At 40.2% G+C, this 27860-nt stretch overlaps 1 protein-coding gene across 4 annotated transcripts in view; it reads right to left on the bottom strand.

Moving 5' to 3' along the window:
• Nucleotides 1–27860, bottom strand: part of PCDH15 (protocadherin related 15) — a 1574801-nt gene that overhangs the window by 156048 nt on the left and 1390893 nt on the right. For all 4 annotated transcript variants that reach the window (XM_070752283.1, XM_070752284.1, XM_070752286.1 and 1 more), the window contains 2 exons: nucleotides 3929–4069; nucleotides 1872–1984 (listed from right to left, as the gene is read on the bottom strand). In XM_070752283.1, the coding sequence (XP_070608384.1) occupies nucleotides 1872–1984; nucleotides 3929–4069 (254 nt within the window). The remainder of the gene's footprint in view (nucleotides 1–1871; nucleotides 1985–3928; nucleotides 4070–27860) is intronic.

Raw genomic sequence — 27860 nt, forward strand, 5'->3', positions numbered from 1 at the left:
ACTGGAAGGACAGGAGTGGATTTGGTTAGGGGGTGTTACGAATGTAAATAGTAAAGGACAATTAATTTTAATTTCCCTATGGTCACGGGGTTTAGCAGAAATGGGCAGAAAGGGGATGCCTAATGCAACTGTTTGTTCTCCTATGGGCATCTTTTTGGGAACATGATGGACAGTCCCGCACCAGAAACCCAAGTTTCAACCTGATCAGGGGGCTGGGGGGGGCTGCCCCTGGGGCTCACACACATCATTTCCACATCATATCGGGTCCTATGGTTATACGCAACTTCCGTTTCCAGGTCATGACTTGTGAGCCCTCCCATACGCCTGGGGCGTGATGAGTAAAGGTATGTAATAGCTTCACACTACTTGGCAAGAGACTTCGACCAAAGTTGCCCATGTATGTTTTGGCAGGGAATTCCAGCCACTTAGCAACCTCTGCAGGTCTTTACAATAATCAATAAAAAGTGACCCATTATAACCCAGCTCTGGTGTCCGAGTGGTTATTCCGCCTCGTAGGCAATGTAGTGTTCTAAGTAGATACCAACAAACTAGAAGACACAATAGTACATATCATGCAAAACTCATTAATCATTTATACATTCAATTGAAAACAATTCTAAAAAAATGATATACAGTGATCCCTCGATTTTCGCGGGGGTTACGTTCCAAGACCTCCCGCGAAAATCGATTTTCCGCGATATAGCAGCGCGGAAGTAAAAACACCATTTTTGGCTATGGACAGCCAAAAACTACCCCCACGCACCCTTTTTCAAGGCAGCACAAGGAGCCGGGCTTGAAATTAGGGCAGGGAGCGATGAAAGCGCGGAAGCCGACAAAGATTGCTTTGAATGTCGGCTGCCCCCGCCCCCAGCACCCGCCTGCCCGCCGTTCGCCCGCCCGACGCTCGCCTCTCACCCGCCCGTCCGTCGTTCGCCCGGCTGCTCGCTCGCCCGTTCGCCCGCCCACCAGCCCGGCCGCCATTCGCCCGGCCACTCGCTCGCCGCTTGCCCGCCGTTTGCCCGCCGTTCGCCCAGCCACCCGCCGTTCGCCCGGCCGCTCGAGAGCAAGAGGGGGAGAGATAGAGAAAGAGAGAGAAGGAAAGAAAGAAAGAGATGAGAGAGGGAGGAAGAGAGTGTGAGAGAGGAAGAAGCAAGATAGAGAAAGAGAGAGAGAAAGAAAGATGAGAAAGGAAGGAAGAGAGTGAGAGAGAGGAAGAAAGAGAGAGAGAGAAGAGTGGAAGGAAGAGAGAGAGAAATGATAGAAAAAAGGGGAGAAAAAAAGAGAAATGAGAAAATGATTGAAGCAGAGAATGACAGGAAAGAAAGAAAGAGACAGAGAAGTGACTCTTGGTGATGACGTATGACGTCATCGGGTGGGAAAAACCGTGGTATAGAAAAAAAACCGTGGAGTATTTTTTAATTAATATTTTTTGAAAAACCGTGGTATAGCGTTTCGCGAAGTTTGAAGCCGCGAAAATCGAGGGATCACTGTATGTTACTTTCCTAAACATCTGTACAGAAGGTCAGAGCTAATTTATTTATTTATTTATTTATTTATTGAATTTACTGTATATGCCCTTTTCTGAGGACTTGGGGTGGCTCACAGCATATAAAAGAAAATGATATAATACAATGTCTTAAATCCAATTAAGCTAAAATCCCTAATTATTAAAAATGTGACCCCTCTCCAAAAATATTCTTTTGTACACTTGTAATATTGTTATAGCACTCCTAGATACAAGCATATTGAAGGTTTTGGCCCAATTAGCCTTTTAAAAGTTAAGGTCAACACCTTGAATAGAAGAGTTAAGAAAGCCAATGTCTGTCTTTCAATTTTTTCAAAAATAATATTAACGATAGTAGATATTATACCTGTACTCATCCTGGGTAAACCGTGGAATTACTGAGGGTTGCAATACGGAAATTTCTACAGTGGTTGTATTAAACTTCACTGGATCCCCATCATCATAGGCAATGACCACAAGCTGTTAAGCACACAAACACAATGACTGAACACATGTTTTTCAATTCAATAATTTTACAGCTTGGGGGTTTATTTTATTAATCATACAAAACCCCCCACAAATGTACAGTAAATAAAAAATAAATAAAATGTGCAGCATACATCGCAAAAGTTAAAAAGAAACCTCTGAGCTGAACAAAAAAGTTCTACTCTGGAATGCAATTCTAACTATAAAATTCAGTTCTATAAATATTTTCAACCAGCACATTTTAACAGTGCATTTTCTTAGGGATAAATAAATAAGGGGGGGGGAAATCACTGTTAGAGATGTGCAGGTGTCTCCCTTGAGAAGTTTCCTTACTCCCATTAGACTTTTTTTGTTCTCTCAAAATGGTTTAGATATTTCATTTCAGCATAATTAGAAGATCTGAATTATCAGGTTAGGGTTAGATTGTCATGGAGAAAATCTATCTAAGAGGTTGCTATGAACTGGAAGCAACTTGATGAGAGTGCCAACATAAGCCTCAATAAAATTTTGTTGCATATATATAACAATAGCACTTAGACTTATATACCGCTTTACAGCGGTCTCTAGGTAGTTTAAAGAATCAACTTTTTTTTTTTTACCTCAACAACCTTTTTTTACTGACATCAGAAGGATGGTAAACTGAGTCAACCTTGAGCTGGTCAGGATTGAAGCGATCAAACGCCAGCCAGTGAGCAGAGTTAGCACTCTAACCACTATGCCACCATGGTTCTTAATAATACCAAAGGGCTTATTCCATACTGTTTGTTTTTACATGCCATATAAACATTTTGATGAAGATTAATTCTCTTATTAGAAAGCTCCTAAGCTTCTAAGGCTAATTTCAGTTTTGTGATAGAAGTATCTCTTGAAAGGAATCCGAGTTACACTAGAGTTCTGAAAAAAAGGATAGCAAGGGAAAGGGCTTTTATTTACTGATGCTCAATTATGGTTGAAAGTTGAAGACTACGTGTACTTAGCGACAACAAATCATTGTTGGGACTTGAGGACTGCTTATATTTTATAAGTATTGTTCATATTAAGCATAAAATAATAGAACAAAACATCAGTGAAACCCAGAGAAGTATTCAGTTCAAAGCATTTTTATTTAAACGTTAATTTAATTTCTGATTAAGTTTCTGCCCTTGGTTTGTATATCAACATGTATTAAAGAGTGGATATGAATATTATTGAACAGAGCAAACTCTGTGTAGAATCATTTTAGTGGTATTATGCAACATATTAGAATCAGAATTGCAGAAAAAACAATTGCTGCCAATCTGCCTTCCATTGAGGACCTGTATACTGCACGAGTCAAAAAGAGGGCGGGTAAAATATTTACTGACCCCTCGCATCCTGGACACAAATTGTTTCCTACCCTCCTACCCTCCTACCCTCAAAACGTCGCTACAGAGTACTGCACACCAAGACAACTAGACACAAGAACAGTTTTTTCCCGAACGCCATCACTCTACTAAACAAATAATTCCCTCAAAACTGTCAGACTTTCTACTAAATCTGCACTTCTATTCTACTAGTTTTTCTCATCATTCCTATCACCCATTTCCTCCCATGTTGACTGTATGACTGTAACTTGTTGCGTATATCCTAAGATTTTTATTAATATTGCTTCTTCATTGCTTATTTGACCCCTATGACAATCATTAAGTGTTGTATCACATGATTCTTGACAAATGTATATTTTATTTTATGTACGTTGAGAGCATATGCACCAAGACAAATTCCTTGTGTGTCCAATCACACTTGGCCAATAAAAATTCTATTCTATTCTATTCTATTAAAATGGCAACACCAATCTGCCATCTGGTAGGTAGATTGGTCATGCTGCCTCTTAAATAAAAAAGCTGTGGTTACAAACATAGCAGAAAAACTTCAGGAATGCTGTCTTAAACATATTGAAATGTATAGGCCTACGGTTACCTTAAACAATGTACTAGGTTCTTCATTAAGATTCACTCTGGTTACTACGCGTCCAAATTCTTCTTCAACATCAAAGATACTTGCACTATATGGAAACTGGACAACATCTACTTTATACCGTACGTGACTTGCTGGCGTACCCTATGAAAAAAAATGTATATTTTAAATTGTAGCTGGCATAGATGAGACAATAAGAATGAAAAAAGCTCGAACATACCCTCCCATTACATTGTGGGCCATCTACTTCGGTAAAAACATTTAAAATTGATTCATGCATTTGTAAAATTTATTGGCTGCCCATCTTACCCCAAAGTCAGTCTTTAATATTGTAAAGATGCATAATATAGTTTTTTATTACAAAGAAATACTTTTTATCTATCTATCTATCTATCTATCTATCTATCTATCCATCCATCCATCCATCCATCCATCCATCTAACTATATCTTTATATTTTGAATATTACACACACATACACATACACACACAAACACACACACACTAACCAAAACCTTTTCTTAAGACCAATGTTAGATGAACACAAATGATTTTTCTCTATTAATTAGAAATTGTATTATAAATATTAATGTATTTCATTGGGGCTCTCCGAGTCTTCGGAGAGGGGCGGCATACAAATCTAAGTAATAAATAAATAAATAAATAAATGCTAATACACGTTTCAATTTATATGGGTAACCCTCCCAAATATAGTACATAATCTGGAGTATGAACCATATTAAAATCTACATGAAAAACAATTATAATGCAATCAGCTGCTGAGGTATAAGGAATCACTTACACAATATAATCACTCTACCAGACATCCATATCCCCAAGCCTAGAGATGGAACCATTTCTGAATGCTGCTGGGTTGGATCCAAGCAGAACCTTAAGGGGATGATATTCCAAAGGACGAATGCCATGACTGAATGGTGTCTCTTCCTGGAATTTACCAAACAATCTGTCCTAACAGAAAGACCTTGGAATTGCCTCTTCTGCCAAACTGAATAGGATGGGTAGACCAAACTGGGACAGGTTTGTTCCTCAAATAATCCAGTCCCATACCATTAGTGTAACCTCTCCAAAAGAAATACATAGAAAATAAATAAAGAAAGAACAGCCCTAATCCCTAAAAGAAAAAGAAAAGATCCAGGAGTGGCTTCTATACTCCCCAAAGTTCTTGGTTGCTGGTTTGAAAATCACAACATCATTCCTGGTAACACAGTACATAATAAGAAAGGAAGGACTGAACTAAAAAATGAGTGGGGCCATAGAAGGGTTAAACGCATATAGATAGAAGAAAAATAACCAATGTAATATGGAGATCATGCACAATTTAAACAACCTTTTATCCTAAACAACGTCCCAATATAGCCAGAAAGTGCTTACACACTTCACTCTAGTATAACAATTGAAAATCAAGTAAATAGTTGAACAATTAATAGCAATTCAATAAAACCATCATCAAAGTCCATCTAAATTCTGCAGAAACATACAACCTTTATACTTTTGTTCAAAAAACCTGCAATTTTTTTAAAAAAAATTTTTAGAATCTGGCAAATTCTGACATTTGTAATAATTACTCTTCAGTGACATTTTTTGATTTTTGGAGCGATTTGCAGATTTTTTTTTCATTTTTATTAAGTTGTAAATTTTAATACATCTGGTTTCAATATAGTGATAATTATATTATATGGTTAGAATGCTTCTGTAGTTTTATCAAGTACTCAGCATACAACCTTGGGTTCACTTAGAGAGAAAAGACAGATCAATTCTTTCTTCATTTTTTGTTGCATAAACTTATGTGAAATGGAACCAGAAAAATCTGTCTCAGCTAAGGAAATAATAATAACAATAACAATAACAATAATAATAATAATAATAATAATAATAATAATAATAATAATAATAATAATAATACCCACTAATGGGTTGGGTACACATTATTGTGGTAGTGGGGATTGTGTGTTTCAATGAAGTTGAGAGCTGTGCCGGCGGTAGTGTAAACTACTTGTAGGTCTAACCTTGCCGGAGTGGTCAAAGCAGAGGAGCCAGACTAAACGTACCTAACCCATTTAAACTAATGGAGAGACAAAAAGAAAAAAAAAGTCCATACTGGCTCTGCTGTCGCCCAGGATAAAAAGGACTTTGGTGGCTGCTGTGAAACCTGGGCAGCCATCGACAAATGAGCTACAGCAGGGGTCCCCAAACTTTTTACACAGGAGGCCAGTTCACTGTCCCTCGGACTGTTGGAGGGCCGGACTATATTAAAAAAACTATGAACAATTCCCTATGCACACTGCACATACCTTATTTTAAAGTAAAAACAAAATGGGAACATACTATTTAGAGGGGGGGAAGAAGTCTGAAATTCATATATGTTTATGTTTTAATTTTCTTTTGTTAACATCTGATTGGCTATAAAAGGTTTTCTTGGCTTATAGAAAAATGTATAAAGAAAGGAAGCACTTTGGCATAATGGGTAATAAGTTAGAAATATAATTGGTGTTGTACTTTTTGAAGGAACATTAAGGAGGGAATCTAATTAAAAGAAAATGAATGTAACTGGATGACAAAATTAGAAAAAAAACTTTTTTGATGATTGATATTAGTTACTAATATCGCATTTTATTCATTGAATATTAGATGGTACTGTGTTGTTTGAATGTATGCTAAGAGAAAATTTAAAAAAAATTACCCGCCCCCCAAAACAGTCCTTCCTTCCTCTGTCCCTCCATTCCTTCCTTCCTTCCTTCCTTCCTTCCTTCCTTCCTTCCTTCCTTCCTTCCTTCCTTCCTCTCCACTTCTATTTCCCTCACCCTCTTTCCCCTTTCTTTCTTTCTCTCTCTCTTTTCCCTCTCTCTCACAAAACTTCTGTGCCCGGTCATGAACTTGAGGGGGTGCATCTCTCTCTCTGCTGAAAAAATGAGACTCCCCACAAGTCAACTTATGGGAAAGGTGGAGAGAGGGCGAGGTGACAGCTCTGGTGTAGGCACAAGTCTATGCCGCTTTTACCCCAGGGCGCCGCTTCTGCGCACAGATGGCAAGGCCATCCAACCGCTGTCTCTTGTTTCCTGGGTGTGTGTGTTTGCTTCCTGTTTCTTCCTGGTGGCGGGAAGAATATCGGTAGGAGTGGGTGGGGCGTGGTCCCCAGACACAGCCGGAAAAGCTGGGTGGGGCTCAGAGCCCACGGGGGTTTCTCCCGGCCGACAGCAGATCAGCTGTTGGGCGGGAGAAATGGCGCCGGCTCTAGGAGTTTGTTTTTTGCCTGCGCAGCCATGCGACCACACAGGCTAGAGGGAACAGTGGCCAGGAGCACAGGATATGGACGCATCCTCTGCTCCTGTCATCACCCATGGGCCAGATAAATGGCCTCACCGCGCTGCATGTGGCCCCCGGGCCACAGTTTGGGGACCGCTGAGCTACAGGAACAAAACAAACAAAGCTTACAAATCAAAAAGCAGCCAAAATTCTCAATGTCAGAGAATCTCACAATCATGAAGTGTTATTACAACTCGGAGCCTGAAAAACATGGATATCAAAGACGGATGTACCAATTATGGAAACAAGAACATGCAGACTCAAAAATAACGGAACTTCGACTGGCCGATCAGCGACGATTCATAATCAGGAACTAAATGTTCAGTGAAGTCGAATTAGAATAAATACAGAAAATTTGCAAAATAGAAACACCAAAATCTGAACTGGCACCAGTAGAAGCCCCAATAAGATCTGGAGTCACTCCACAACTGGAACCTGATGAAAACTTGGAAAGACAGCAAGAAGCTGCAGATGAGACACTTGGCACTATGACTCAAAGGCAGCAAGAACTGAAGGACCAAATACTTGCTCATGCAGGGTCCAATGCAGAGCAAAAGAGACTGCCAGCCTTAAAAAACATAAGCAAGAAATGACTTGTCCCACTGATGGAAGATATTAACTCTGCACTTGCAACTGTCAATATAACTTCAATTGAAGAATTGAATCAGCTTGCCTACAGTACAGCTGTGATAGCAACTGAAGAACTAGGGTTACTGCAACAGAAACCAACCGAAAAACCAACTGGAAAACCAAAATGGAAAATTCGACTAGAACTGAAAATCAAAAGCTTGAGATCAGATGCAAGTAACTTGAAGAACATTAAGGAGCAGAAACTGAACAATCAGAAGATCAAAGACTATTTGACAAGAAAGTACTGGCTTAGTACAAGAAAAATCAAGGAAGCTCTGGAAATTGTAAAGCAGCAGATAACAGTGACAGCCAGGAAAATTGAGCAATATGAAGTTAGGATCACCCAGTACAGGCAGAATCAAACATTTCAATCCAACCAGAGGCAGTTCTACAAGAACATGCATCAGCAAACACATAAGAAAATTGAAAAGTCAGAGGTGAAAATAACAACAAAGTTCTGGAAAGATCTATGGGAGGTCGAAAAGGACTATAACAAAACTGCTGGGTAGATAAAGGAGTTTGAGAAAAAATTCTCAAAAAGCAACATGCAGCAGCTGGAAATAACACCTGAAATGATTGCAAAAAGAGTGAAGAAAGTAAAGAACTGGACATCCCCTGGCACTGATCAGGTGCGTGGCTTTTGGCTGAAATACCTGACCAGCCTGCATGCAAAAATGGCCAAATTGTTCAACAAAATGCTGCAGACAGGAAATATCAGTGAATGGCTTACAACTGGCAGAACGTATTTAATACAGAAAGATGTAGCGAAAGGAGTAACACCAGGAAATTACAGGCCATAACATGTTTGCCAACCATGCTCAAACTGCTGACAGGTATCATAGCTGACAGAATTCAGGATTACCTAGAAGAAAATGACATCATGCCATTGGAGCAAAAGGGAAATAAAAGACGAAGCAGCGGTAGGAAATACCAGCTCCTAATTGATAGAATGATTCTGGACAAGTGTAAGAACAGGAAAACAAACCTATACATGACCTGGATTGACTACAAGAAAGCCTTTGACTCATTGCCACACAGCTGGATCATAAAATGCCTGGAAGTCATTGGAGTCAATGAAAACATCAGGAAATTCATAGAAAAGGCGATGAAATATTGGAAGACTGAGCTTTTTGTTGGGAATGAAAGCTATGGATTGATCAAAATCAGAAGGGACATCTTCCAGGGGGACTCTTTGTCCCCATTGCTATTCATCATCACTATAATCCCGCTGTCACTCGTCCTACAGAAAACAAACCTAGGCTACCAAACTGCTAGGAATTCACCAAAAATTTCACACCTGCTGTATATGGATGACCTGAAGTTGTACGGAAAATCAGAAACTGAGATAGTCACTAACCAACACTGTGCGAATCTTTAGCAATGATATTAGCATGGAGTTTGGCCTGGATAAATGTGCCACAGTGGCACTGAAAAAGGGGGAAATCACTGAAAGTGAGGACATTGAAATGCCAAATGGTCAAACCACCAAGTGCCACTAGCCAGAAGCCTACAGATACTTGGGCATCTTGCAACTAGATAATATCAAGCATGGTAATATGAAAACTGTGATCAGCAAAGAGTACATATTTTAAAAACCAGCTGAATGGTGGCAACACTATCAGGGCTATAAACACTTGGGCCATACCTGTTATTAGATACACAGCTGGCATAGTGAACTGGACTCAAGCAGAGCTGGACAACCTGGACAGGAAAACCAGAAAATTAATGACGATCCATCATGCACTACCACCACCACCCCAGTGACATTGACAGGCTGTATTTACCAAGGAAAATAGGTGGCAGAGGGACTTTTGCAAGTAAAGCAGACCGTGGAAGAAGAAAAGCATGCATTAGCTGACTTTGTGAAGGAGAGCAAAGAGTCAGTGTTGATGGAGGTCAACAATAGGAAGCTTCTCAAGGTGAAGCAAACTAAGGACCAGTACAGAAAAACTGTAACTCAATGTCGTATGGACAGTTGGTGGAACAAAGCATTGCATGGCCAGTTCTTGGAGAAGATTGAAAGCAAAGTGAATAAAGAAAAGACCTGGTCATGGCTTACAAGTGGAACACTCAAAAAGGAGACACAAGAACAGGCCATTAGAACAAATGCTGTCAAAGCCAGAATTGAAAAATCAACAGACGATCGAAAGTGCAGACTCTGTAAAGAAACAGATGAAACAATCGATCACATACTCAGCTGCTGCAAAAAGATCACACAGATTGACTACAAGCATAGACACGATGCTGTGGCACAGATGGAACTTGTGCCAGAACTACCATCTACCAGTGGCAAAGAACTGGTGGGATCATAAGCCCGAAAAAGTGGTTGAAAATGAGCACGCAAAACTAATGTGGGACTTCCAACTGACCGAATTCTGAAGCATAACACACCAGACATCCTGATTGTGGAAAGAAAGCATGGATCATCGACATCACAATCCCAGGAGACAGCAGAATTGAGGAGAAGCAGCTAGAGAAATTAGTGAAATACGAAGATCTAAAAATCGAGCTGCAATGACTCTGGCATAAGCCAGTGAAAGTGGTCCCAGTGGTAACCAGTGCCAAAGGATCTCAACGGACATTTGAAAACCATCAGAATTGACAAAATCTCCATCTGTCAATTGCAAAAGGCCGCTTTACTGGGATCGGCAAACATAATTCGCCGCGCTACATCACGCAGTCCTAGGTGCTTGGGAAGCACCCGACTGGTGATGAAATACAAAATCCAGCATAGTGATCTTGTTTGCTGTGTTGGATTGACATAATAATAATAATAATAATAATAATAATAATAATAATAATAATAATAATAATAATAATAATAATAATTATTATTATTATTATTATTATTATTAATTAGATTTGTATGCTGCCCCTTTCCGGGGACTCGGGGCAGCTCACAACAATAACAATATAGTACAAATCTAATAGTTAAAACCAAAATTAAAATCCCACCATCATTAAAAAACAATCAATACTACACAATCATACCATACTCAAATCTTATTAGTCAGAAGACCTATTAGTCTCCCCATGCCTGGCAACATAAATGGATCTTCAGAGTCTTGTGGAAGGCGAGGAGGTTGAGGGCAGTTTGAATCTCTGGGAGGAGTTGGTTCCAGAGGGCCAGGGCCGCCACAGAGAAGGCTCTTCTCTTGGGTCCAACACATGACATTGTTTAGTCAATGGGACCTGGAGAAGGCCGACTGTGGGACCGAATCGGCCGCTGGGATTTGTGTGGCAGAAGGTGGTCCCATAGGTATTCTGGTCCGATGCCATGTAGGACTTTATAGGTCATTACCAACACTTTGAATTGCGACCGGAAACTAATTGGCAAACAATGCAGGCTGCGGAGTGTTGACGAGACATGGGCATATCTAGGAAATCCCATGATTGCTCTCGCGGACGTATTCTGCATGATCTGAAGTTTCCAAACACTATTCAGAGGTAGCCCCATATAGAGAGCATTGCGGTAGTCGAACCTCAAGGTGATGAGGGCGTGAGTGACTGTGAGCAGAGACTCCCTGTCTAAATAGGGCTGCAATGGTGCACCAGGTGAACCTGGGCAAACACCCTCCTCACCACAGCCAAAATATGGTGTATTAAAGTTAGCTGTGGATTAAGGAGGACACTTAGTTTGCGGACCCACTCCGAGGGGGTCAATAACTCCCCTAACCCAGGGTAGTAGACACCCACTCTGTCTTGTCAGGGTTGAGTTTGAGCCTCCAGTGCCTAACAGCCTCCAGGCACTGGCACATCACTTCCACTGCTTCATTGACTGGACATAGGGTGGAGATTTATAGCTGGGTATCATCAGCATACTGATGATACCTCACCCCATGCCCTTGGATGATCTCGCCCAGTGGTTTCATGTAGATATTAAATGGCAGGGGGGAGAGGACCAATCCCTGAGGCACCCCACAAAGGAGAAACCTAGAGGTCGACCTCTGACCCCCCACTAAAACGAACTGCAATCAGCTGGAGAGGTAGGAGGAGCACCACTGTAAAACAGTGCCTCCCACTTCCAACCCCTCCACCGGCGCATGGTCGATGGTGTCGAAAGCTGCTGAGAGGTCAAGAAGCACCAGGGTAGAGGATAAACCCCTGTCCCGGGCCTGCCAAAGATCATCCATCAGCGTGGCCAAAGCAGTTTCTGTGCTATTGTTGGGCATGATTCCTGACTGCTGAGGGCCTAGATAATCGGCTTCTTCCATAGTGAAAAATGCCCACCACCCCGACACACACACATAGCCCACCACCATATCGGGGGTGTTTCTTATATAACCCACTTTAAGCCAAGAGCAATATATCTATTTATATATTATAGAGTAATTCCAATTTATTTCTTATAGCTTGGTCTTGGATTCTACTCGTCATATATCTTCTTACTTTGTCCCACTGTCCCATCAGTTGTCTCAATTCAGTTTCATTATCCAAGTTTATCCTTTTACCCATCATTTCAAATTGAATATGGTCTACCATGTACCTGCACCAATTTTGTATTGTCCATTTTGTCGCATCCTTCCAACCCAAAACTATATTGTGTGTATATTAAACTTGCTAAAAAATCAATAAAAATATATATTTTTTAAAGAAGATAATCGGCTTCTTCCAAGGACCGCTGGAGCTGGAGCGCCACCACCTGGACTGGATGATAGTTATTAAATATGTCTGGGTCCAGGGAAGGCTTCTTCAGGAGGGGGAACACAAGTGCCTCCTTGTCCACTTCACCAGGTGTCACCAAGTCAAACTCCTCCCAGATAGGTGGACAAGGACGGGCCCCAGTCACCTCGACTGATTCATTGTCAGCTGACACTGCAGTCCAATTGGAGTCAAGGTCCGTCTGAATCTGAGCGATTTTATCAGCGAAAAATGCGTTAAAGTCTTCAGCACTGCTCTGTAAGGACTCCCCAACTGTCCCCTGATTTATAAGAGAGCGGGTCACCCTAAACAGGGCAGCCGGGCGGGATTCCCCTGATGCAATCAAGGTGGCATGATACACGCATCTTGCCACCTTGAGTGCCACTTTGTAAGTCTTAATATGAGCTCTTACAAGTGTTCAATCAGACTTGCTTTTCCTCCACCGCTTCTCTAGATGTCTCTTCTGGCATTTCAACATCCGGAGTTCCCTGGTGAATCAAGGAGCGCTCCGGGGTCGAGTGCCACAGAGCAGTCACAATGGCACAATCCGGTCAAGAGCCTCCGTCGCAGCCTTGTTCCAGGCCACAGTGAGGGATTCTGCCGAACTGTGTACGAGTGAATCCCGTAAACCCCAAGTGCTCTCTAAAAGCCCTCTGGGTCCATCAGGCGTCTGGGGTGGAACCACCTAGTCGGTTCCACCTCCCTGAGGGTGGGGGTATTGGACCCTTGAAGTCGAGCTGTAGCAGAAAATGGTCTGACAAGGGCAGAACCTCTAAGCCCCTTACACTCAGACCATCACTCAGCTGCTCTGAGAGAAATATGTCGGGTGCGTGCCCCCCTCGTGGGTCGGACTCTGCACTACTTGGGTCAGGTCCATATCAGGGTACCCTTCTGATGATAACAGTCCTTATATGTAGCAGTGTTCCAATATTTGAGGGGCTTTCACAGAGAGGAGGAATCAAGTTATTTTCCAAAGCACCCAAAGGCTACACAAGGAATAAAGGATGGAAACTGATCCAGGAGAAATTCAACATAGAAATAAGGACAACTTTAATGACAGTGATAACAATCAACTGATGGAACATCTTGCCATCAGAAATTGTGGAAACTTCTTCACTGGAAGCTTTAAAGAAGAGATTAGATTGCTATTTGTCAGAAATGGTTTTTGGCAATGATCACACATGCATGAGTGCCCAAACCCATTATTCAATGCCTGGGGAGGGTGAAAACAGCTTCCCCCACCATCCAGAAACCCTCTGGAGGCCAGAAATGCCCTGTTTCCCAACTTCTGGTGGACCTGGTAGGTTTGTGTTTCACCCTCTCCTGGCTCCAACGGCTTCCCTGGAGCTGAGGAAGGGTAAAAAACACTCTCCCCATCCCCCCAGAGATTTTGTGTCATTTAGCATTTGTTTATCAAGATCATCAATTTGTAGTGTATTGTTTTCTAATATGTATTTTGTTATTTTAGGAGTTTCTATTAAGTCTTGTTTATATAGTTTTTTATAATAATCCTGTATTATTTCTTTTTTCTGTTGTTCCATATATTGGACCATTCCATTTTTGTCTACTAGTTGATAGATCAATTTATCACTTTTTATTTTTTTTATCTTTTGGGAAAGCCATCTGCCTGGTGTGTTGGCTGTTTCAAAATAAGTTTGTTTTGTTTGCTTTATATTTTTAATTTGTTTTTGTTGATCAATTATATTTATTTTATATCTGGCTTCCCTCAATAGTTTCAGAGTCTTACTGTTTGTTGGGTCTTGTTGGAGGTTTCTTTCTAAGCTTGTAATTTTATTTATATAGTGATTGTATTCTCTTTGGTTTTTTTGCTGTACATGTATATGCTATTGTTAATCCTCTAGTGTATGCTTTTAATGTATCCCAGAGTATTTGTGTTGAAGTAGGTTGTTTCTTATTTTCTACAAGGAATAATTCTATTTCTTTATTAATCATCTTTGTATAGTTTTCATCTTGAAGCAAATTTGTGTTTAGTGTCCATCTCTTATATTCTTTCTTTTCTCCCTGCCATATAATCTTTAGCGGGTTATGATCAGCCCAGGTGTTTGTTTCTATTTCGATCAATTTTATTTTTTATACATTCCTTTATTTAACCATATCATATCTATTCTGGAGAAGGAATTGTGTGGTGCTGAGAAAAAAGTAAATTGTTTCTCTTTTGGGTGTCTTAATCTCCAAATATCTATAAGGTCTAATTTCTCTGCCATTTTATTAAATGTGATAGGTAAAGTGGGTCTTTTCATTTTACTTTTCTTCCCTGCCTTGTGATCCATGTTTGGATCCACAATCCCATTGTAATCTCCTATTATGCAGATGTTTTAAAAATCAATTTGAAGTAGAATTTAATGAATTTTTTTGTAAAACTGTTTCAGTTTTTGGTTTGGGGCATAAATATTAACTATTATTACTTTCTCTCCTTTAATTTTGATTTCAGTCATTATATATCTGCCCTTTGAATCTGCTCTTATTTCTTTAGGTTTTAATTATTTTTTCACATAGGTGGCCACCCCTTTTTTTTTTTTGTCTAATAATGTATAAAGTTCCCCCAGCTTGGAATATTCCAGATATTTTTTATGTGATTGCTTAATGTGTACTTCTTGCAAACATATTATTTGGGCTTTTTGGCTCAAGAGTTTGGAAAAGACTTTTCTTCTTTTGTGACCGTTATTGAGACCATTGATGTTTATTGAAATTAATTTGAGTTCTGAAAACATCTAATTGAAGATTTTCTTCTCTGAGGTTTTTTTTGTTTTTTGTTTTGTTGTTGTTGGTTGTTTATTTGTTTGCTGCCGCCGCTGTTTATCACCTGGTTTTGGTTCCTTTTTCTTTTTCTTTCTCTTTTTCTCTTTCCTCTGGTCTTGTTTCTTTTTGCCTATGTTCAGTTCGTCTGTCTCTTTTTATTTCGTCTTCTTTACTAGATTTACATAGACGATCTATGCCCCGAAAGATCTCAGGAATTGAAAGAGAAAGCAGCCTCAGGCGGGAGAAATCCCTCCTTGCAGCTGCTACACCACATGCAGCCAACCGGAAGATAACCCCCCCCCCCCGGGAGATTTTCTGGAAGCCAAAAACACCCTCCTAGAGCCTCTGTGTGAGCCAAAAATCACCTGGCCAGTACACATATGCACATTGTAGCTGAACTAGGGCAATGGCTTGTGTGCCAGCAGATATGTGCCAAAGGTTCGCTATCACTGGTGTAGGGTCTCTGCTTGGGCAGAGGGTTGAACTAGAAGATCTACAAGGTCCCTTCCAACTCTGATAATGTATTAATCTGATCACTAACTGTATTTCCGAGGCAGAAGATATGCATACAATTATATTCAATATGTAATTTATAAATGAACATTGCATTTTTGCTAATACTGGTTTTTACTGCCTTCATTATTCCTTTATGTTGCCTTAAGTGATTTTTTTTAAAAAAAATCAAAGAAATTTGTTGTAAACACTAACCAATTTAGCACATAAATTTAGTAAGAGGACTTATATTCCTATGGCAAATAAACACTTTGTCTATGCAAAAATTGGCCCATCAGATTACATATTCATTCCAAAATAAACTGGTCCAAACTGGCAGGAACCCACCTCTGGACCTTTGGCACTTTTAAATAACAGTATTTTACTAATGTTATTAATTTATTGCAATGTTTGCATGTCAATGTGAATGGGACCTGATGCAGAAAATGATATTTTCAACAGCATTATTTATAATCTGTCTTTTTCTAGAAACTCATCACACTAAAAATGAATTGCATGTTTTAGTTTGAAACCTTTGGCTCATATATACCCACTCATGGCCAAGCAGTTTAATAACATACTGCAAGGATATGAAATCTGATGTAATTCAAAAGCATTTAGTTGAAAACAGACTTTTTCTTTCAGAAAGGAAACTGATCAAACAGCTGAGGAATAAAAGTCAGCCTATCAAACATCGTCAGGCTATCAAACATCGTAAGTATATGTGAGGATCCCCCACTTCCTTTACATGGACAATCTAAAGATTTGTGGAAAAACACCATCTGAAATAGAATCACTGCTCAACACGGTCCATAAATATAGTCAATATATTACAGAGAAGTAATCTTCAGGATGCAGCAGGGCAAAAGTACAGAAAACTGAAGGTACTGAAATATCCTATTTCCATGCCTATGGAGATAATATCAAGAGACTGCACGAAGAAGATAATTATAAGTACTTGGCATTTTTCTAGCTGATAACATCAAACATACTGAAGAACCTTAGAAGTGAATACATCATGAGACCAAAGATCTGAAAGTTGAAACTCAATGGTGGAAATACCATCAAGGCAGTTAATACCTGGACAGTTAGAATAGTGAACTGAACTCAAGCCAAAGTAAAAGCACTGAATAGAAAGACCAAAAAAATATTAACAATGAATCATGCCCTTCATGCATACATCAACACTGACAGACAATATTTTCCAAAGAGAATCGGTTGGGTGTGGAGTGTTGCAAATACACCCGATAATTGAATAACAACCCTGTTGGGAGTGTCCCTTGCTGGAAGTAGTTAGTGGTGTAGGAAGAATATCCCACCCCATTCTATTTTCTAATTTATTTAATCTCTGTTCATTTCAATAGTTGATATTTCATTGTTTTAATGTTTTGCATTCTTTCTGTTATGGTACAGCAGGCCACTCAAAGTCATTTGACAATGAGATGGGTGGCAGAGAAATGTCATCAATCAATCAAATGATATGACAAGGAAAAGTATTGTCCAATACATAAAAAATTAGCAGGCAAATCAGTTAAAAACACCTGGTAATGACTAAGAACAGGAAAATTGAAAGAAGAGCAGAGGGATTAATTCTGGATGCAAGAGACCAAACTTTAAGAACAAATGTATGTAAAGTCAGAATTGAAGATATAGTAACAGACATCAAATGCTATCTCTGCAAAGAAGTTGGACAACCTGGTTATTGCTGCAAGAAGATTACACAGACTTCAAACATTGCAAAGAAGAGCTTATGGGACCACATATCAGATAGACTAATAGATGAATACACTAACTGGCTGTAGGTCTTTAGAATCCAAAAGGATAAGCATCTGTCACACCACACACCAATATTCATAAATATTGATAAGAAAAGCAAGAAAGTTTAGAAAGTGGATATAGCATTTCCTGGAGGTGAAGGGAAACAGAAGAGAAAGAACTGAAGAAAATCACAAAGGATAAAAGTAAAGGTAAAAGTTCCTCTCTTGCATACAGTACATGCTAGTCATTCCTGGCTCTAGGGGGTGGTGCTCATGTCTGTTTCTAAGCTGAAAAGACAGTGATGTCTGATGATATCTGTGTAGTCATCTGGGCCTAGTGAAGGGCTACCAAAATTTTTACTACCACACTGTGGGTGTGGTTTATGCAGGACACCCTGCATTTTCTTTCAACATCTTTAAGTGCAAATTGGGTGCTCTGGGATGGAGCTCCATTTTCACTAACCCACTGAGTCCCCCCCCCCCTTCTGGGCAGTAGCCCACCCTGTCTGGGCCACATGACTAAACGCTGAAAGCGCACACAACACTATTATCTTCCCACCAAGGTGGTCCCTATTTTTCTACTTGCATTTTTACATGCTTTCAAATTGCTAGGTTGGCAGAATATGGGGCAAGTAATGGGAGCTCACTCCATTATGCAGTGCTATGGATTTGAACCACTGAATGCCGAACTTTCTGATCGACAAGGTCAGCATTGCTTCCCCTTGAGGCACTGCATCCCCTTTTATAAAAAGTATAAAAACCTGCTAACAGAAATAGAATGATTGTACAAACAGGAGCAGATTTATCAGTTCATGTTGGCAGAGGCACTGCTCAAGTTGGCCAAGAGATAATGCATATTCTTCCTTGAGATAAAGTCTGTAAATCACCCACATACCCTTACAGATCCCAGGTTTCTTTTCTTTCTCATTCATCGGTATCTCTGCATGACTCTTAAAGGTGCCACCATGACGAACTTTGAAACACTCTTTATATACAGGCTGGTTGTGGTCAACTGTTTCCTAAGTTATACTGACTAGACTTTATTTCATAGACTCACTTTTTGAACTTTTCCCCATAAAGATATTCCTGTCTGCTTCTTGTCCTTCTGACACAGGCATCTAATAGAGGCTCCTGGTCCTCAGTGTTTCCCTCCTGCTCTGAGTCAGACATTACCAGTATTGGGGTATCTACAACCTCTGGAGGTTTCTCAGGTTCCTCCAGTTCCAACTCTCCCTCACTCTCACTCTCCGATTCATCTGGCAAGAACATTGGCCTAGGGTACCAAGATGGGCCTGGTTCATCCTCCTCTGTCATTAACTGACCCAGTTGTGGACCACTCATAATATTATTTAACAACATTATGTACCTATTCCAAGTTCTAGGTGGGGAAAAATGCCAAATCTGGTTTAAATGTCTGATTGTACAGTTAACCATAATATTAAAAAAATAATACTTCTTCCATACAACCATACAATTGTAGCAGTGCAGATGACAGAATGATTCCTCTGTAGAACTGTATCAGCAGCTTCTTGGGCAGTTTGTGCTTCCTGAGTTGACGCAGAAAGAACATTCTTTGTTGTGCTTTTTTGATGACATTTTTGATGTTAGGTGACCATTTTAGGTCTTGAGATATGATAGAACCTGGAAATTTGAAAGTCTATACTGTTGATACTGTGTTGTCTAGTATTGTAAGAGGTGGTAAGATGGGAGGATTTCTCCTAAAGTCTTTCACCATTTCTACAGTTTTGAGTGTGTGCAGTTCCAGATTGTTCCGATTGCACCACGATACTAGTTGTTCAACCTCCTATCTGTATGCAATTGAGACCAATCACTGTTGTATCATCTGCAAACTTCAGTCGTTTAACAGATCTGTCATTTGAGATGCAGTCATTGATATATAGAGAGAAGAGAAGTGGTGAGAGTACACAGCCTCTCTTTGTAACATATAAGAATGTTATAAAGACATGACACAAGTTCTGTCAGTTGCCGGGGTGCCGCAGTGGTTAGAGTGCAGTACTGCAGGCTACTTCAGCTAACTGCTAGCTGTAGTTCAGTAGTTCAAATCTCACCACTGGCTGAGGGTTGATTCAGCCTTCCATCCTTCTGATGTGGGTAAAATGATGACCCAGATTGTTGGGGGCAATTGGCTGATTCTGTAAACTGCTTAGAGAGGGCTGTAAAAGTACTATGAAGTGATATATAAGTCTAAATGCTATTGCTATTTTGTAATCTGCAGCAGGCATTTCAACACACATACAAAAGGGGTAACAAACATGAGAATTCCCTCCATTTTCCCTTCCCTATTGATACTTTTAAATTCAATTCTGGATGATTGGTGCCAGAAAAAAACTTCAATCTCTCACATTGACAGAATTAGAATGATTCTAGGCAAGTAGCCTCATGCAATTATCCCCATTGTTCAAGTGAGTAGTTAATACATTTCTGAGAGAATGAAACAACTAGAAGGATAGTCATACTACAGCAGGTTAGAATGTTCTTAATTGAATGAGCCATAGTATTTAGTACTCACTTGGTTTGGGGGAGAGGTATTGAATATCACAGTATCTTTACATTTCCATGCAGTGAATGCAGTCTCTGGACGTAAGGTATTAAGAATGCTCAAGATGCCTGGCTGCCCCAGTATGCCTGGGATCCCCATTCTGGTAGTAGAAACGGCGATGTGTGCACATATGCCCATGAGGATGTTTGCACGCATGAGATTTCGGCAATTTTGGGGCTTTCTTTGCTTCTGCGCATGTATGTGAGCATCCTTGCGTGAGATTTTGGCGATTTTCAGCAATTTCTTTTGCATGAGATTTTGGCGATTTCTTTGCTTCAGCACATGCACAGAAGCAAAACCTCATACGGGAGTGTGCCCACCCAGCTCTGACCACGCCTCTGCCCCTGCCGACCTCTGGGACCGATCTGGTAGGAAAAGGCCTATCGCAAAATGTTTCAAAAGATATGAAAGATAAAATTGCATGTGTCAATTGCGACTTGAAGGCATTAATTATTTCATGTCAGTACTAGAGTATACAGAGCTCTGTTTGGTTTTCTGTATCTAATTAATTTGAGGTTTTGAGGTTGGGAGAATATTTGCTGACAAGGACAATATTCTTTGTGCCAAATCAACACTTACTGCTCTGAAGTCATTACATCAAGCAGTGAAAGAGTTGTAAGTTGACTCCAGAGAATAATGAATATGCTGTAATGGAAAGATCTCATGGGTTTCAAAAGAGACAGTGAATCAGTTACCTATAAGATAAGCTTCTCTGGATTTGGAACAGCTTAATAATGTTCACTAGTTTCTACCATTCCTTCCAGGGCAAGATGCTTAAACTAAAACTGTGACATATTTATGTTGTGTTGTTGTCAACATTGAACCGCTTTGCTTCTTTCAAACCATAATGCTTTTCAACTTGCTAGTGAACTGGGTGGGAAGGGAGGGGGAAAATAGAATGCTGAGAATGTGTGAGTGGATCATGAGAGCCTGGCAATCATCAAGGTCTGCACTGCAGGTGCTTGAAAAAGAGGTGTATTGTTCCCATAACCAAAGGATGTTTCATAATTGGACCATGTGATCACTCAGGGTTAGGGAGGAAGGGAAGCTATTGTTTAACTAAGCAAGCATTTGCGCAGGAAAACCAGAGTTGGTTTTCACAAGCAAATCCCAGAACTGGATTCTTCAGTACCAAAATGGTGTATCCAATAAAGTTTTATTTTGGGAATTCAAAGCTCCTGAGAATGTGTCTTTATTTTGTGTTCACTAGTTGGACAGTTGACAATGATGTATGGTGTGGCACGGCATGGCAGAGCATGGCATGTGTGGTTTTTCACAGCAAGAAAAACATTGGTTGACTTGGGGAATGATATCAAGATTCAGAGAGCCCATTTGATCTAGTGGTGAAGGCACATGGCTAAAAACTGGGAAACTGTGAGTTCTAGTTCTGCCTTAGGCATGAAAGCTGGCTATGTGACTTTGGGCCAGTCACACTTTCTCAGCCCAATTCATCTCATGGGATTGTTGGAAAAATAAGAGGAGGAACAAGTGTGAGAAACACTCACTCCCTTGAGTTGTTTATAAAATAGTAAAGATGGGATAAAAACAACCCTAAACATAAGGCAGAAAAATTGCAGTTCTCTTATCTTGTTTCTTCATTGATTATGACAGAGTTTCTCAACCTTGGCAACTTGGTAATGCTGGTTGGGGAGTTCTGCGAGTTGATGTCCACATATCATAAATTTTCCAAGGTTGAGAATACCAGAAGGATTATGGCATCCTTCCAGATCAGTTTGCACTGGTGGAAACAGAAGAAATAAGGTTACAGTTAGCCACTGTTTACAAGCCCAAGGTCATGTTGAGCAGAATTTAGAGAGCCTTGGTAGTGCAGTGGTTAGAGTGCAATACTGCAAGCTATTTCTGCTGATCACTGGCTGCTAGCAGTTTGGCAAATCAAATCTCAGTAGGCTCAAGGTTAACTCAGCCTTCCATCCTTCCAAAGGTGGTAAAATGAAGACCCAGATTGTTGGGGCAATATATTTACTCTCTTTAAACTGCTTAGAGAGGGCTCTAAAGCACTGTGAAGTGGTATATAAATCTAAATGCTATTGCTATTGCTAACTTCACTCAAATGTTTCTAATTGATGCTGTACATCTAAAAGGGGTCTAATTTTATCCAATGACACTCATTACCTACATATCAAATCGCCTTTTAATGCCACCTCGACCTAAAGGACCATCAATATTTTCATAACATTCAAGTGAAGCCTTAGAAATACAAAATTAATCCAGGAAGTGACAGCCGCTGATCAGTTGGAGCTGCACAGGCATCTTCATTTCCGCCAGTGAAACTGCGTTCCATCCCATTCTGCCTGCTGCCCACTCCTGGTAATGTTCCAATATCTCAGGGGTTGCCACGAAGAAGAAGGAGTCAACCTATTCTACAAAGCACGTGAGGGTAGAACAAGAAGCAATGGATGGAAACCAAACAAGAAGAGAAATAACTTAGAACTAAGGAGAATTTTTTTGACAGTTAGAACAATTAATCCATGGAACAGCTTGTCTCCAGAAGTTGTGAATGCTCCAACACTGGAAGTTTTTAAGAAGATGTTGGACAACCATTTGTCTGAAATGGTGCAGGGTTTCCTGCCTAATCAGGGGGTTGGACTAGAAGATCTACAAGGTCTCTTCCAACTCTGTTGTTGTTGTTGTTAGATCTCATCTAAAACCCACACATCAATATATATGATTTGATAATCAATAGAATGTTAAAGGTGTCCAAAAATTTCTGCCAAAAACTAGCATTTAATGGCAGAACGAGGGGAGAATGATGGAATCAGGGGTCCTTTTTTCATTATAGGTTTTGTGGCTTTTTCTGTTACATAAGGACAGCTTGTGGACTTTGCACATATACAGTCTACAGAAAAACAACACACATATTTTCATTGTTATGGTTGAGGTAGAATCCAGGGTTTCTCTGGCCAAATAGGATCCTTATGTGTAACAGGGAAGGGCTTGTCTTTATGGCTACTAAGCACAGTGCTAGCAATCTAAAGATATAAAAGTCATCTGAACTATTTGAACTCACTGGAAATAGACAATTAACTTTTTGTGGGTGTTTTCTTCTTTTTGCAATAAAGATTCTTGATAAGAATCTAACCAAGTCATGTCTGTGAGCCTTCTGCAAAAACTAGCCAAGTTGAGTTGAGATAAGTCACAAAGTGTCAGGAGATTATTGATTTTGTCCCCAATCCTTATTGGAGGAGAGATGACTATACTGAGCAATTCTATAAACAGACCATTGTGTGGAATAATTTTATAGGTTACAGTTCAAGAAATAGTTTAAAGCCAATCCTAAGAAAAACTGTATTTTAGAGAGAGAGAGTAAAAGCATGTCATCTATTCCTAATCCCGCATTTCTCCCAACAAACAGGCAGTTAGGCCCCTTTCCTCCCCCCATTCTTAACCTATCTTTCTTCCAACAATCAGGCAGTTAGGCTTTCTTAGGGGGAAACTGGAACCCCGACAGAGCGTGTCCCCAGGTGGCAGAGTATGGGCCCATATCCAATATAACTTTTATGCTATAATGGTAGGTTGAAGGGAATCAAATACCTCCCATGAACCAACAGGCCTGGTGAGTGGCAGCTGGCTCATCAGTATTGACTGAAAGTGGAGACCTCATTGGTCAGAATGGCTTCAGAAGACCAGCACACATTGTGATGGCAGCAGGGGTGGGCTACTGCCTGGACGGGGGAAATACAGTGGAGTAGTGAAAATGGAGCTCCACTCCAGAGCACCCAATTTGCACTGAAAGACGTTGAAAGAACACGCAGTGCATCATGCATAAGCCACGCCCACAGTGTAGTAGTAAAAATTTTGGTAGCCCTTCACTGGGTGGCAGCCACTTGAACAGCATGTGCACAGTGTAGAAAGCAAAGGGAAGACAACTACACTACATATTGCCCAGGAAAATCATGTTAATAGTGGCAAAACCTAACAAGGGTCCTGAGTATGGGCGTCCCTTAAATGGGGCAGGGGTCTCCTGGTCTGCTAGAAGCATGAAAAACCCAAAACAACGAATTGGAACATGGAACCTGAGAAGCCTGTAAGAATCTGGGAAAACACGTAACACTATCCAAGAAATGTTCAAATACAATGTCTCTACACTGGAGTGAGTGAAATGTGCTGGCCTGAAAATGAAATGTGTAGGATAGGAGACAATACTATCTACTACTCTGGTGAAAATAGTAAACATCATTGAAATGGAGTAGCTATAATATTAAACAATATTGTAAATGCTGTAAATGCATTGTCCTTTATTCCTGTATCCGATGATAATAATAATAATAATAATAATAATAATAATAATAATAATAATAATAATAATAATTTATTAGATTTGTATGCCGCCCCTCTCCGAGGACTCAAAGTGGCTCACAACAGGTAATACATCTACAAATCCAATATTAAAAAACAATTTTTAAAAAACCCTTATAAAACAATCATATAATCCAGACAAACCATACATAAATCATAACAACTAGAGGTATGCCTGGCGACATAGATGTGTTTTCAGAAGTTTGCGAAAGGCAAGGATGTGATGATGATCCAAATAAATAGTACTCCAGCAAATATGAATGTTATACAAGTTTAGGCTCCCACAGCTGACAGGATGATGAAGATTTAGAGTTCTATGAAGATATAAGCAGAGTATTGAAAACCCTAAAAAATAATAATATCACAATACTCATGGGGGACTTCAATGCAAAAGTGGGAAAAGGAAATTATACTCCTGTAGTTGAATACTTTGGACAGATTTGTAGACTACTGCAAGGAACATAGACAATATGTGATGAATACTTTTTCCAAGTTGCCAAAAAGACACTTGGAGATCATCGGCAGATAAATGAAATAATATAGTAAGGAACAAAATTAACTATTTTACAATAAACAAAAGATTTAGAAACAGTAAAATCAGCAAAGACATATCCAGGCACAGATGTCCATCCGATCATAGTCTACTAACTACCAAAGTCCAGCTGAAACTAAAAAAGATATAAAAAACCTGAATCCTCCTAAACCAAGAGTTGACAGTGACTTCATCATTAAACAGATAAAAGAAGAACTAGTAATTCATTGAAGAGAATCCAACAACCTAAATAATGGAGATGTAGAAGTGAATTGGAATAAATTTTAAAATGTAATAGTAAAGGTAACAAACTCAACAACAGTGGATGATGGATGAAATTCTTCATCTCATGGATGAAAGACACCCTATTAAAAATAAAGAAAAATAAAGAAAAATACAATGAATTGCAGAAAACAATTAGAAGATAAATTCAATTGGCAAAAGAAAAGTGGTTTGCAAGGAGATGCAAAGAAATAGAAGATAAGGAGGGTGGGGGCAGTTCTGATCTCTGGGGGGAGTTGATTCTAGATGGCCAGAGCTGACACAGAGAAGGCTCTTCCCCTGGGGCCCGACAGATGACATTGTTTAGTCGACGGGACCTGGAGAAGACCAACTCTGTGGGACCTTATCGGCCACTGGGATTCGTGCAGCAGAAGACGGTTCCAGAGGTATTCTGGTCTGATGCCATGTAGGGCTTTATAGGTCATTACCAACACTTTGAATTGCGACCGGAAACTGATCGGCAGCCAATGCAAGCCATGGAGTGTTGGAGAGACGTGGGCGAATCTAGGTAACCCCACAATAGGTCTTGTGGCCGCATTCTGCATGATTTGAAGTTTCCGAACACTTTTCAAAGGTAGCCCCATGTAGAGAGCATTGCAGTAGTTGAACCTCGAGGTCATAAGGGCATGAGCGACTGTGAGCAATGACTCCCTGTCCAAATAGGGCCGCAAGTGGTGCACCAGGTGAACCTGTGCAAACGCCCTCCTCACCACAGCCAAAAGATGACGTTCCACTGTTAGCTGTGGATCGAGGAGGACGGCCAAGTTGCGGACCCTCTCCGAGGGGGGCAATAATCCCCCCCCAGGGTAATGGACAGACAGCTGGAATTCTCCTTGGGAGGCAAAACCCACAGCCACTCCATCTTGTCAGGGTTGAGTTTGAGCTTGTTGACACCCATCCAAACCCCAACAGCCTCCAGGCACTGGCACATCACATCCACTGCTTCACGGACTGGACCTGGGGTAGAGATGTATAACTGGGTATCATCAGCATTACTATTGATACCTCAGCCCATGTTCTTAGATGATCTCACCCAGCGGTTTCATGTAGATATTAAATAGCAGGGGGGAGAGGACCGACCCCTGAGGCACGCTGCAAGGGAGAGACCTAGAGGTCGACCTCTGAGTCCCCACTAACACTGACAGCGACCGACCGGAGAGATAGGAGGAGAACCACTGAAGAACAGTGCCTCCCACTCCTAACCCCTCCAGCCGGCGCAGAAGGATACCATGGTCGATAATCCATCAGATCCAGTAGATAGAGATGGTTTTAGATTGCGTAATACCTTTATAATGTTATCTTCTGTAAAATTGATTTGTGTTAGATTGTTGAAGTTGATTGTGGTACGACTAAGAAATATTGGGCATGAGCCGTTGTTGTTTATAAAGATTGAGTTGAAGATGTGTTAAAGAAGTTGGCTTAATCTGTTTCATCGTTACAGTTTTTACCATTCGGTCCTTTAAGGGGTGGGATGGATCTCGAATCTTTGAGTTGGTTGCTTACAAAGTTATAGAAGACACATGTGGACTTCATGCGTAGAAGGTTTACTTCTTGATTGATGTGATAATTAGTGCATTCAGTCTTTATTTGGTGATACAGATTTTTGCAGCAGCTTTTACATTTTGCAACATAGCCTGTTTTATTTTTTCACCAAACAGATTTTTTTTTTTGATTGAAGCTTCCTTATTTTTATGGGTAATTTATTTATTTTTTGGTTTTGGTGATTATTGGAGATTATTTGATTATTGGTGATTATTAGTGGTACATACTTTGCTTGTCAGTAAGTTACAAAATAGCATCATGTGACACCACAACACCGCAACTGTCATAAATATGAGTCAATTACTAAGGGCCTGATTTTGATCACATGACCATGGGGATGCGGCCGTGTGAAAAATAGTAATAAGTCCCTTTTTTTTAGATCTGTTGTAACTTTGAACAATTATTAAACAAACAGTCCTAAATTAAGGACTTCCTGTATTCCAAAGTTTTCCAAATTAGAAAATTAACAATTGTTGGCTTCCAGTGTTTAATATAAATATAGTAAACTAAGAAATAAAATTCTTTGGTATCCTTCTACATTATGACTACATATCAATGCTGTTCCTAATCCATGTTAGCAAAAAGAAAATTGGGTGACTGCAATTTCATCTGGATGGATATTTTCTTGATTAAAAAAAAGAGAAAGATAAACTGAAATGGGGATGGGACATTTTGTCTCTGCCAGTTGGGAGAAGCTCTTGATCTTTGACGATTGACCACTGCCTTTTCTCCCTCACCAAAAGACTCCTAGCTGTTCGTCCTAGCCCTTCCATCAGAAAAAACCACATTCAGTCTCAGCCTTTTGGCCACATGGGAAACTTCAAAATGTCCTAGACCCAACTGAAACAGTAGAGTGAAAGAGGCAAAAACAACCCTAATTTGCCTTCTGATCAAATCCTTTAATCCCCCTTTGCTAGTTACCTTATAAACAATTCAAAGCGGCAAACAGGCCTAATACTCCTTCCCTCTTCTATTTTCCACACAACAACAACCCCACAGGATAAGCTGGGCTGGCTCAAAATTACTCACCTGGCTTTCCTGCCTAAAACAGGACTAGAACTCACAGTCTCCTGGTTTCCAGGCCAGCACCATAAAAAGC

The sequence above is a fragment of the Erythrolamprus reginae genome, chromosome 5, assembly GCF_031021105.1.
Source record: "Erythrolamprus reginae isolate rEryReg1 chromosome 5, rEryReg1.hap1, whole genome shotgun sequence".
Lineage (NCBI taxonomy): Eukaryota > Metazoa > Chordata > Lepidosauria > Squamata > Dipsadidae > Erythrolamprus > Erythrolamprus reginae.